The following is a 14,100-nucleotide window of genomic DNA, read 5'->3' on the forward strand; positions in this document are numbered from 1 at the left end:
AAATGAATAGGACACTGACCCCATACATGGAGTATATATATATTCACCATGTGCTGGGAACTAAAAGCTCTGCTTATGGAGACTTGTAGTCACTGATGCTCCACTAGGGGATTCTGGTAAATATGCAAATATGTTTTCCAGGATGGGGCAAGGAAAACAATGCCTCTGTTGGCTACCCTTTAAGGCAGCTCCCTTATGACTTTCAGGAAGCCGAATGACACGGGCAACTATAAATATTCTGACTTTCAGACAGCTTGATAAATCTGCCGCAATGTATTTATGTTCTTAGCGCTGTACACAGAATTCAGCTACTCTCATCCGTCCATGTTCCATTGCCTAATTTCGCTATTACACATACTAAACTACTGCCAATTCCAAAGAAAACCAGGGAACCTGTCAGTAAGTTTACAGAATGGGGAAATAAATAATAAAATAGGTAGAGGAAATACATTTACAAACTGATCTCAACACTTAGCTTATCTAATGATTTCAGAATTGGCAAGATATCTGTGCATGACTAATATGATGTAATAGGTAAACTATCTGCCTACAGTTTTTTGGCAGAAATGTTAAAAGGTTAACAGGAAAACACTACACTAATCCATGTGCTAGGTAAAAAAGCTAATTTCACAGAAAATGTATCTTTGGAGAAGTCTCCGGCTGAAATAATCCGCATGAGCAGAAAGGTCGTGATCATTTATTGTATTATAGGTTATAGTTATCCCAGATGTTCAGCACAGCAAGATCTATTATGGGTTAAGTAAAGGTGGGTACCGAAATTATGGGGCTCCTTTTAATCTCCTTAAGCCCAATAAGTGTAAAGATCATAGACGCATAAGAGCAAAGCTGAACCCATGGAGTGCAGCAGTGTGACGGAATAGTGGTGAACTGGATGGAGAAAACTTTGGGCATTAGGGAATATTTGTGTTGGATATTTTTCAATCCAACGTGAAGTGGATGCCAGCATGACTGCTGTATTTATTGGTGTATTCTTTGTAAAATAAATTGGTACATGATCCACATTCTGCCACCCACTCTACATGTGTTTCCATTAGTTGTTTTGTGCTGCACAAACATAAGCATAACATGTATAACATTTTTTTTTGGATCCAATATGGCCTGAAGAATGGCCTCATCCTAGGGTACACCTGCCATGGGGTGAGTTGAGTCTCTTACTTCAGGCAGCACCACCACTTGAAAGGAGTGAGGGGGGACAACAGGGACTGAGTTTGACACTACAAATCAGGAGCTGCAGCTAAAACATAGTGCTAAGCATTTCCCATAAATTTAGTCATTTGGTCCCTTAAAACCAGTGGATGTGCGTCCTTGGATACGACCACTGCTGCCGGAGTGAATGTCAAAGAAACAAATTATTTTTGCATATGAAATAGGCAGGTGTTTCAGCATGTCCTGCAGTAATAAACACTGAATCCAGCTGGTCAGGTACCTTAATATTTTTTTTTAAGCTGTGTTTTTAGCATATTTCTCGGTTAAAGCATAAATGAAAAATCATCCTTTTTTCTTTTGTAGGAGGCAGTCAGGCAGCCTCGCCTCCGGAAGTCAGGCAGCCCCGCCCACCCCATGCATCTGGCAGCCCCACCCACTCCATGTATCTGGTAACCCCACCCACTCCATGCATCTTGCCCAGCCCTGCCTCCTAGATCTCCAGAGAACCAGATGCAGGAGTGGGGAGAACAGACTGACTGCAGGAGGTGGTGTTGCCAGACTGCTTCCTGCAAAAGGGGACATACATATTACAGAAGGAGGTACTGTTTGTAGGTTGGGGGTCGACTTGCCAATCCTTACATACCTGCTTTGGGTTTTTGCATGTATGCAGCACTATGGGTCTTTGGGTCATTTATGCAGCAGTGTCTAATAATGCATCTAGATAATCTCTCTACATTCTGCAGCTCTTACTACGGTTTATGTGACATTACTCCTATTTATATCCAGTCCTATTTCTTAGCTGTACAGTCCCTTCAGGACTCCTCATCCTGTGGCGCCCATGTCCAGGCCTCGGATTATTCTGATAGCATTTCCCAGGATTTTATTATACATATAATATTTTCAGCTTTTACAGAACCCTTACAATTATGAGACGCCATCTCGGGGACAGACAATATATTGGCTTTTATAACTTAAGTTATTACGGCTCTATAAAGTCTGTCGTTATTGGACATTTAATGACTCATAATAATTCATGACACAGCAAATCAAAATGGATTAAACTCTAATAGCTGGGGACAGTTTTCTTAGAATTATTCACAATGACTTGATGTATTCTAAGAATTATATGTGAATAATCTATAAAATCTGGTTCACCTGGAATTTCCCTTAAAGGGACGGTGAGACATAAAGAAGAGAAAAACAGAAAAAAAATATTTGTAACATGTCACATAGAAGTGCATTTTTGTACAATAAACTTAACATCTTTTGAGATGGCGCACACCTATTTGTACATGGTATGGCAGCTCAGTCCAGTTCGGTCTGATATTCGGTTTAATAACAAAAAAATAAATAAAAAACAGCCACGTTTTTTCTAATCTTGAACATCTCATTTGAATGTGTTGTGTGGATTCACCGCAAGTGCACGGCTGGGTATTTGGCTTAAAGCAATTTTACTGGCTTCTCTAAGCTATGAGGCTCAGTGTCATCTTAAAGGAAACCTACCACTCGAAATGGCAGGTTTAAGAAGAAAACACCGAGCACCAGCCATTTCAAGTGGTAGGTTTCCTTTAAAATACTCGGCTTCATCTACACAAGCTGTGACTGTGATTAAGCAAAACATATTGTTTTTGGCAAAATCAGTCAATCCTTCACCCTTCCCCCCAAGAAATTGTTCAAGGAATGTCCTTCTAAAACTATTTATGTGGAAAACTAATCCCTTCATTGCAACAGAGAAAAGTTGTGGTCTAAACAAAATGGAAAAAGTTTATGAAAACACACAAAAATAAAAGCATTTTTTCTATAACTTGGGCTGTGCCAGAATGAGAAAACTCCAGAAGGCCGTGTATTATGGTTCCCCTAAGCTGAAGGTCTCATTCCCATTGCCGTGTGCTCGCCTGGATCGGATTCCCAGGAGAGCACAGGACCGGGGGAGGGGTGAGTGCTTTTCACCCCTCTTCCCTACATAGGCAGATGAGCGGCCATGACCTGCTGGATTCCGGCAGAGGGGGCAGTGTAGCCATTACTGTGTGCATGCCCCCTCTGTCATATCTCCCACATCAGTGGTTAGAAGGCACATCCACCCCACCAATCACTGGTGGTTATGACGGAGGGGGCATGCATACAGTAATAACTGCACAGTCCTTTACCTGTAAACTTTAACAGGGTAAGTTTTATATAGAGAGCCTCACTTAAAGTTTTCTATAAGACTCCCTGTAAAGGGTAACTTATATAATATTATACGGTTTAAGCGTTGTCCAAGTTACCCTTTTAGAGTCTTTTAAATTTTAATAGGGTAAATATAAGCGACCAACCCCTTTAAGGCCAAGGAAAGACAAATGGTTGACACACACCTATACACAGAGATAGTACAAAGTATAAGACAGATTAGTGCTGAGCGTGTGGTCATCATGAAGATAACACAGAGGCCTGTGTCACAAGTGTGATCCAGAACCTCCTTACTAACCTTTCCTTGTACTCCGAAGGCCTCATGCCCACGTCCAGATGTTTGGACAGTGTTCTAGACGCAAATTTGGAACCTGGAACACGGTCCCATAGAATATAATGTAAAATAAGGTCCTCTAAATGAGCTCCGTACCTCCCTCTGCATATATGTCCGTATATATACGGTCCACAGAATATAGAGCATGCCCTATTCTTTTCCAGTCTGGACCTGTTTAGCCCCATAGAAGTCTATAGAAACATAAAAGATACAGGTTGCATACGGCACACACAAGTATTGAGCCATATGTGTCCCGTATTTGTGGATGGTTCCCATGGAGATATGCAGGTAGGAGGCAAAGGGTTTGCAGAGCGTCAGACACGTATTTTTTGTGGATACAAATCACATACGGTTGCATAGCAATTTCTTACGGTCCATAAATACCGAAAAGGAAAAATCTGGACGTGTGCATGAGGCCTAAGACTACCAGCATTGTGATGACTGTTGATAGTCACACTACACTTAAAGTACATTCACTTTATAAGGGGTTGTGTTGTAGCCCCCTATAGCTGGTCACCCTGTATAGCTCCTGAAGAGGCTTTTGCTTCGAATTGTGAATGAAAGGAAGAACCCCAGAGATTGGACGCCATCAATCATCAGGTCATAGCACTGAAAATCAATGTACAGCTGATAGGACAAAGTGTACGGCACCTACCAGATATCCTCTGCATCTTCATCCTTCGGGCCTGAATGCGCCCTTTCGCAAGTCTTTGCTTGGCTATAATGCAGCGGATATGATCGGAGAAGATAAACGTAGCTTGAAGAATGGGAAATGGCTTGGAGTGTGGAGTTGATGCTGGTTTGTGGATAGTTATATTCAATGCTCTGCTGTCATCTTCTACCCCGGTTACTTGCATATCCTAGAAAACAGCGCATTACTATTAAAACACCACTATTCATAGCTTCATATTATATGGTGATTATTCTCTTCGGGACACAAATGCAATTTGTAACAATGCAAGATTATTCCTCAAATTACGATGTAGCTGCAGACAAGCAAGGAAGATTTACATTTTTTTTTCTACAAGTACAACTACAGTAATTGGAAGTTTATATGAATTTGGCAGAACTGCGATACCAGTGACGACCCAATGAGAAAGAATTGCAAAGTTTTTGGGGAAAAAAATAAAACTATGATAATAAATATGCTATGCAAGAAAGAGACAAGGGTCCAATGTGTCCATACATTACACGGGCTGCTCATTCATTTCAACCAAGTCATGATTTAAGGCCCTGTAATGGGGGTTAATTACTGGGAAAGACCATTAGCTTCCGAAAACATTTTCTGCTGGGTTCCCCCACAATTATAGCTACATCATGAAAATCCTAGGAGTACTACACAGTTATAGCAAATCCTATTAGGGGTTGACCAAAAGTTCACACCTACTTTAAAAAGGGGTTTTCCTGGGTGTAGAACAGGGGTAGAAAAGGTGACATCCTTAGCAATGTTAAGGCCACTAACTTGCCAAAGCATGTCCTGTCACCCATGGCCAAGCCAACAGTGTCAAAGACAAAGTCGTCTGCCTTCAGTGGAGTTTCCAGGGTTCCTTCAAGACGTTCTAAGTCCGATAAGTCCAATTTTTAGCATTGTTGTAATGGCAACATGCTAAAATTTACACAGCAAAGATAACACTCCCCAAAAATAATCATATCCCCCCATTACTGACCTGTAACAAACCAGCAAACTTGACAACCCCCCAGCCAAGTCTTTTGCTGTCTGGTTCCACCAGGCTCATCTGATAGATGTCCACAGCCAGGAATCGCTGAACCTGGTCTCCATCCTTTGTTATTACAGTGCACGCTATTAAATCACTGTTATCTAAAAGAAAAATAAAGAATCTTTTGGTCAATGTATCTGCATTCAGCAACTGTTCATTTACTTGTAGTTTATGACAATTTAACCAGTAAAGTTTGTTTTTTTCCTGCCTCCAGTTATTAGCCCTTTCCTGCCTGCTAAACTGCTCAGTTAGCGCTCAGATGTGCCTGCTCAGGGTTCATCAGGGAACAGTACATTGTTTGCAGATTTCTGGCAGTTTTTTAGCAAGTTTTAACAACACTGAAGTTTAAGATCTATTTGAGAGTTATCTTCTCCAAGTGGTCTCCATAGAGGTCTGCATTACACTCACTACTCTATTACACAGTGAATTCGGATCCAAGTAGTAAATGGACAGCAGAGAACTGATATGGAGAGGGTTTCTTCCAAGACCAAAATTTCATAAACAGGCGCACCCCGACTAAAGGACACCCAACTTACAGAAGGACCTCTCTCCCCACTATAACTTTTTGTGAAGCTCCCTAGAGAGGCTTTACTTTCGTCCCAGGCTGCAATGATCAGCTGTAAGGCGTTTGTAACAAAATTGTAAAAAATTGCAGTGTATAATTATCCAGGACATAATATTCCAATATCCCATCAATTTGTCACTTTAGTGAAAAGTTCATTTATAATCTTTATGCAGACCAGTCTTTATGGACCCTACCTGCTACTGTACCCATTTTCTTCTTTCCATGCACCCCCAATATACTCAATTATTAACATCCCCCATAGAAAAGGTATAGGAATAAAAAAGCACAGGTGCACAGGGACAGAAGGTATATTTGGGAGGCTAGATGTGTAATGAAGATTTTGGTGCCGGAAGACACAATTTAAGACTGTGGCAAGAGACAGCAGGTTATTAATATCTGTTTTAGCTCCACCAATATTCCAATTTTACTTATACGTGTATAAAAAAGGTGATCATTTTCATGTAACTAGCATCTTCAGCTTTGCTCAGATAAGTCAGTGATGAATTATTTGGGTGAATTCCCGTGTAATTGCTGGGGCACAGGAAATACATTAGTAACATACAATCCTGTGTATTCTGTAAATACTCCTGGAGCGCTGCCTGCTGTATCCTAAGCGTGGAAACTTCACAGCCCATTTACTGTAATTGCTTTGGTGGCTTGCAGAGATCAATAATGTTAATTAAAAGGTTCAGTGTAAACCACCAATTGTAGCTCGCAGTTTGTTCAGCAGAAGCGGACTAAGTGCTCGGAAACCTCTCTTCCTCTGGATGAAATGAACCACAATTCTGGTGAATGTTTGATGCATAACAGACACATACTGCACCCACACGCTATACAAACAACATAAAGGACGTGTTATATAAAAGATAAAAAACTATGCAAAAGATACAAAAATACAAGTTTAAAAATAAGAAGAAGATGCATAATAAAATCTGTAGACCAGGAATCTATTTTGCTGTGGATTAACTCATTTGAGTGTAATAGGAAGAAAGGTATCGCCAGTCGTCTCAAACAAAATCAAACAAAGTTTCTGAGGTAAAATTGTTCTAGTTGTCCATGGAAACCAATGAGAGCTCAGCTTTCATTTTATAAACAACTATGGGAAAATGAAAGCTGAGCTCTGATTGGTAACATGGGCTACTAGAACAGTTTTACCTCAGACACTTCTGATAAATCTCTCCCTGTGTACAGAATGAAGATGTTTGCTGTACACTGCAGAGGGATTCATAAAACTTATCTAATTCCATGGGAATTCTGAAAACTGTTGTGTAGTGCAGTGACCCACTATTGGAGTCCACAAATTCATGTCAATTTATGTTGCAGTTTTCACTGTCGATCTCAACTTTTGCAATGTGCAGTTTCGCTGCAGGAAATAAGCCATGAGCTCTGAGCCACTTTTGAACCTACCAATGTTAGGCTACATTCACATAATGTATGACCACCACACCATAGTACGGCTGTCATACACCGGCGCCGGTGAGAGGAGCAGGGGATGACCGCAGCTCCCCTCCGCCCCTCTCCATAGGAATACACAGCGCACGGTGCCGTATTCCGTAGAAAGACATGTCCTATCTTTCTACGGGCTACGGAACAGTACGGTGCCACATGTGTGCTGAACCGCTCCCATAAGGCGCTGTGAGGCCATAGAAGTGTATGGGGGACGTATATACATGTCCCACATACGGTCGTGTGAATGTAGTACAGTGTATTTTCTACATCAGCAATCCACATGTACACATGCTATAAAGACATATTGTAATGATAACACTTGACACATCCAAAGGTTTATAATCTATGATCTATTTAAAGAGGAAGACCCACATTTGATTTTATTACATATATTTTAATTACCTCCCCCGGATTGTTAAGCATGGCTTATATTTGTGTGTGGGGTTAAAATTCTTAAAATTATACTTCATGGTTGTCCTTTTTGGTTCAGTCGAGACCATTGGCCTGGGTCTACTTATTCACACTTACTTACTTATGCACATTCATGCTTGTTATGTGAGAGCTGGGAGCCGGGTATCCCATTCATGCCTATGAGAAGGACTTTCATAGACTCCTCAAAGCGAATGTCTTGTGTATGGAGGCTTCACAGAATCAGAGATATATACTCTCAAAGTTACAATCAGAACTCAGAAATACTCTTACACCTAAATAACATTGAAGGTTATGTTATATAGAATTGTTTTCCCTAAATCCCTTCCTCATGCAATCCCTTCCCTTCCTTGGTTGAACTTGATGGACATGTGTCTGTTTTTCAACCGTATAAACTATGATAATATGAAATAGAAAGCTGTATATAAAAATCAAATTTTTTTCCGGACGGAAAGAGCTTGGTACCATTCCGTGCTGCGCCCACACAAAAGATAGTTGTTTCTATCTTTAGCTGCAAAAACGTCCATGAGGTGTGATCTATGCAGAGGGAAGCTGTGAGCAGCGCGCCAATGTGTGTTCACCCAGACTACGGCCGGGCAAGTACACGTCCATGTGAGTGGATATCTCTAGTTCTGGGAAGCATCCACACACAGGATTCTAGAGATCAAAAGATATAGGTGTTTGGCGTTTGCCACGGTCTCAATGTTTATAAAAACAACCTTTCTCCATGTGCACTTAGGATGTATATAGCCGTGAAGGGGTGACCCAGATATAAGGGGTTGGTTATGGGCACTGATACAGGCACTATAAAATGAAGAGCAAAAGGATTTCAGCTGAAATAATACTTTCATTATTTCTAGTGAAAAATACCACACGGGAAGATTAGAGAAGTGTGCAGTCCGTGCTACATGATGGCTGTGAGCAGTTCTGCAGAAACCACAGGTTCCTCTCTTCCTAAGAAATAACCTCAGCACACAATGGCTTCCCTATGTCGTCCTATTCTGGAGAACACGCTTCATATGGAAACTTGTGCAATAAAACATCCATGCCAAGTGGTTTTCCTGACGGAAGCTTACAATATAGTATTCACAAAATATTATGGAGTAATTCATAGAAGCCAGTTCTAGAATTTTGTAGTATCTAAAGCGCTTACTATGAATCTGCTTACTTTGAAAAACCAAAGAAGGTCCTAGAAATCATCATTGTAGCTTATGACAAAGCAAAGATCCAACCTTATAGATGACGAGAAACTTCTTCACAGGGAACTGTATAGAGTTGTATCAGGAAGACAACACCCTTCTATTTACGTGTGTTCCCAGATCCCATCTTTCCTGAGGACCTATCACATTACATGGTCTGCCATTCAATTGGTTTACATACACGTTGCTGAGATACTGTACATCTACTACTATGACAACAAAAAATGGCATAGAAATAAAACTGGTCTTTGAACCTCCAGGTGCAGTCGCTGAATATCCCTGGACCATATGGAGTGGTGTAACCCAGTAACAAATCATCCTTAAAAACATAAGCCGTTTTAAACAACATTTAGAAAGTCAGCAAATCCGGTTTTTCCAATAAAAAGAATTCTGTATATATGATTTACCGTCTGGATCCTGGAAGTTTTGTTGCCCTAACCACTTTCTTTACCTACTATAATAGTATCAGTCTCCATTTAGGGGCGATTTATCAGGACAACATACATTTTTAACTAGCGGCTCATGTCCAGCACCCATCATGAAGGTCCTGTATTGCTAAATGTTTAAGTAGACAGTAAACATAAGCACACATTTATAAGACACCCTTCTCTGAACTGTGCAATTACCACTGTTCATCTGGGTCCCACATGGCTCTTCTTATAGATCGCCTGGAGTATTCTTCTCGGAAGAGCCCTCGCTGTGCGCAAGAATCATCGACTCACAGATCAATAGTCCTGCCTGACAAATGTAACAATGGACCCTTCTTAGAAGAGCAACTTTGGACTTCTATGTGATGAAATTGTTAATGGCAACAGGAAAAACACAATGGAGGCTGCTATCTGCAATAAAATAAATTGCATCTTCTCCGATCAATTTCCTGCACGTCAATAAATGAGCCTGTCATCTGCACATGTAATAAGTCAGCATTACATAACAAACACGCACAAACATATCTACACAGGTGGCTTTTTTTTTTTATAACGTACAGAACAAAGTCTCATCTACACAGCTTTTTCCTTTTTTTGACAAATTTACATACAGTGGTGGGCAAAAGTACAGGCACCCTTGCAATTCTGTCAAATAATACTCTAAAAAAAATCAGAAATTTTGTGATTTTCCATTGAAGACAAATGAAGATAATAATACCAAAAAGAAAGCCAAACTGGATATAATCCACACCAAACATAAAAAAGAGGGTGGACAAAAGTATTGGCACTGTCTGAAAAATCATGTGATGCTTCTCTAATTTGTGTAATTAACAGCACCTGTAACTTACCTGTGGCACCTAACAGGTGATGGCAATAACTAAATCACACTTGACTATGGTTGACTCAACCTCTGTCCTGTGTCCTTGTGTGGACCACATTGAGCATGGAGAAAAGAAGGAAGACCAGAAAACTGTCTGAGGACTTGAGAATCAAAATTGTGAGGAAGCCTGAGCAATCTCAAGGCTACAAGTCCATCTCCAAAGACCTGAATGTTCCTGTGTAAACCCCATGGCACCTCCCTAGACGTGGACGGGAAAGAAAAAGTGACGAGAGATTTCAAAGCGAGATTGTGCGGATGGTGAATAAAGAACCATGACTAACATCCAAACAAGTGAAAGCTGCCCTGCAGTCCGAGGGGGCAACAGTGTCAAACCATACTATCCGTCGGCGTCTGAATGGAAAGGGACTATATTGTAGGATATCCAGGAAGACCCCGCTTCCTACACAGAAACATAAAAAAGCCAGGCTGGAGTTTGCCAAAACCTACCTGAAAAAAACCTAAAACAATTTTGGGAGAATGTTCTCTTGTCAGATGAGACAAAAGTAGAGCTTTTTGGGAAAAAGTTTCAACAGAGTTTACAGGAAAAAAAAAATTAAATTAAAAAAAATTAAGGAGGTCTTTAAAGGAAAGAACACAGTCCCTACAGTCAAACATGGCAGAGGTTCCCTGATGTTTTGGGGTTGTTTTGCTGGCACTGGACTGCATGACTGTGTGCATGGCATTATGAAGTCTAAAGACTACCAACAAATTTTGAGGGAGACCCGGCTTTCTCAACTGGGTCATAGATTATGCTGCAGAGGTCATGGGTCTTCCAGCAGGACAATGACCCAAAACGCACTTCAAAAAGCACTAGAAAAAGGTTTGAAAGAAAGCACTGGAGGCTTCTAGACTGTTCAGCAATGAGTCCAGACCTGAATCCCATAGATCACCTGTGGAGAGACCTCACAATGGCAGCTTGGAGAAGGCACCTTCACATCTCAGTGACCTCGAGCAGTTTACCAAAGAATGGGCGAAAATTCCAGCAGAACATTGTAAGAAACTCATTGATGGTTACCCGGAAGCGCTTGTTCGCAGTTATTTTGTCTAAAGGTTGTGCTATAAAGTATTAGGCTGTAGGTGCCAATACTTTTGTCCGGCCCATTTTTGGAGTTTTGTGTAAAATGATCAATGATTTTCTTCTTTCTTTTTTGTGTCTTTTTTTTTATTGTAAGCAAAATAAATGAAGATATTAATACCAAAGAATTTGTGAATGCAATATTTTTCTGGAAGAAAATGTATTATCTGACAGAACTGCAGGGGTGCCAATACTTTTGGCCACCACTGTATAGGGCAATGGAATTTTAGACCCCGCTGACGTACCGTATAATATGGTCTATCGGGAGGGAAACCTATTGTATATGTGAACAATTCCTGACTCGAATGCATCAAACGGTACATGCCATGTGCTGTATTCCACTACAGTACCACAAGAACATCAGCAATCCGTATTTTGTTGCTTGCTGAATAAAATCTGAGGTTTTGTAGAGTAAAGTTATAATGTGTTTTTACAAGACATATACAGCAGTAGTAAGTTTGCCCTCTGTGACCCCCGGATTAGGGTTTCCTACTAGCAGAGAACTTGAAAGTTATCCTGCATCTACAGGATAGGGGACATCAAGCTGATAAGTGGGGGGGTCCGACTGCTGGAACCCCCAATTCTAAGAATGGGACCCATAGCAATTTGGAGAAGGTGGGTCCTGTTTCTATTAATTGGTGGGGTGGCAGGATGAGTATGCGCCCTACTGCTCCATTCAATTGCATGGAATTACAAAGCATAGCGCTATGTTATCCCCGGCACTCCCATTCACAGTCTACATGGAGTGCTGAAGCGCTGTGCTTGGCAATATTCCACTTACTATTGGGCAACGTTCTTAAATTGAATGGAGCAGCAGGGTGATTGTAGAAGAAGTTGTCATGACATTTTCTACCAGATGGAGAAGGATTGGCAACAATAATTCCTTATATTTTCTATTTGTGCTATATTTACTGCAGGTAGACATTATTGTACATGATCCCATAGCAGCTGGCCTCTTAGATTTCGGTCTTATGAGTTAAATCACCCCCGATACAGTAGTTTTTGCTGTTATTTTAAAAGGGAGGGGGGGGATTTCGCTTTTCCCCTCAGGATCGGTCCCAAAACAATACTTTTTACTGCTATTTTAAAAGGTCAGTCATCAATCTCTTTAATAATAATAATAATATTTATATATACACACACATATTATATATATATATATATACACACACACATAATATATATATATCCTATATTTAAAAGGCAATCCCTTATAGATATGATGTGAACGGACTGATGGATTTTTAAACAAACAAGGGGCACATGAGTAATAAAATGAGGATTTTTTTTTTCTTGAAGTCTCTCCGATTTTGTAAAACATTTGCCCATGAGGGTCAAGTGCAGTTAACTGGTCCGTTACAAAGTACAAATAAGAAAAAACTTGCATGGCATCAAATATCTATAAATGACGCTTCTAAAATTAGATGGTAGGATTAGGCCAAGGTCTTGGTAGTTGGAGATGAGATTGCAGCGTGTCCTGTGTACCGGGATATGGGATATACCGGCGAGTGGAGTAGATCAGGGGTCAGGAACCTTTGTGGCTGAGAGAGCCATGAACGCCATATATTTTAAAATGTTATTCCGTAAGAGCCGTACCATATGCATATCCAGTAGATAGTCTCATTGTCATGGGTGGCCCGATGATCTAGGTCTCGGACCGCAGACACACCCGTGCTCCTCTCCGTGGCAGCGCCCTTTTCCGAGCTCACTCACCTCTCCACGTTCCTGCTCCTGTCCCGGCTGGCCAGCGCGTGCCGGCACTTGCAGATTTAAATGGACAGTGCACCGCCGATTGGCGCTTCCCACTTTCTGGGTTCCAATAAAGACCGGCGGCTCCCAGCATTCCCTGTCGGATCTTAGTACTTCATGCTTATGAGGAAGCTTTCCACATTGTTTCCTACTCTTGACCTCACATTGTGACCCCGGACCTGTTCCTGATTCTGCTCCTTTGCCAGCTCTGATCTCTTGCTCCGTCCCCAACCATGCATCACTGCCGCCTGCCTTGACGGTCTGCCTGTTCCTGGCCACAAGACTGCCTAGTGATCCTGTACCTCGACCTTGGAAGCACTATGGACAAGTCGCGCCTGTGGAATGACCTGCTTGTACCACACTGTACCAAGACCATCCTGCTTCACAGCGGGCTCTGGTGAAGACTGGATGCCACTTAGATTCCTGTCCAAGGTGTCTGCTTACATCATCGTCCACCATGGTCCAAGGAGTTCACTACTCCAAATCCTGACACCCACCACATGCCTCCCAGTAGATAGGTAGTCACAGTACATGCCTCCCAGTAGAAGGGTAGTCCCAGCACATACCCCCGTAGATAGGTAGCTACAGCACATACTCCCAGTAAATTGGAAGCCACAGCACATACTCCCAAGTAAATAAGTAGCCACAGCACATGGCCCCTACTATATAGGTAGTCACAGCACATGGCCCCTACTATATAGGTAGTCACAGCACATGCTTCCCAGGAGATGGGTAGTCACAGCACATGCCTCCCAGTAGATGGGTAGCCACAGCACATACTCCCAGTAAATAGGAAGCCACGGAACATGGCCCTGAGTATATAGGTAGCCGCAGCATATGCCCCCAAGTAGATAGGTAGCCACAGCACATGCCGCCAAGTAGATAGGTAGCCACAGCACATACTCCCAGCAGATAGGTAGTCACAGCACATGCCCTCAAGA

General features: G+C 41.6%; 1 protein-coding gene across 6 annotated transcripts in view; it reads right to left on the minus strand.

Moving 5' to 3' along the window:
* CLEC16A (C-type lectin domain containing 16A) overlaps positions 1 to 14,100 on the minus strand; it is a 147,756-nt gene that overhangs the window by 39,534 nt on the left and 94,122 nt on the right. For all 6 annotated transcript variants that reach the window (XM_072120713.1, XM_072120717.1, XM_072120715.1 and 3 more), the window contains exons 19-20: positions 5,335 to 5,486; positions 4,323 to 4,527 (exon numbers count right to left, since the gene is read on the minus strand). In XM_072120713.1, the coding sequence (XP_071976814.1) occupies positions 4,323 to 4,527; positions 5,335 to 5,486 (357 nt within the window). The remainder of the gene's footprint in view (positions 1 to 4,322; positions 4,528 to 5,334; positions 5,487 to 14,100) is intronic.

This window comes from Engystomops pustulosus, chromosome 8 (assembly GCF_040894005.1).
Source record: "Engystomops pustulosus chromosome 8, aEngPut4.maternal, whole genome shotgun sequence".
In the NCBI taxonomy this organism is placed as follows: Eukaryota; Metazoa; Chordata; class Amphibia; order Anura; family Leptodactylidae; genus Engystomops; species Engystomops pustulosus.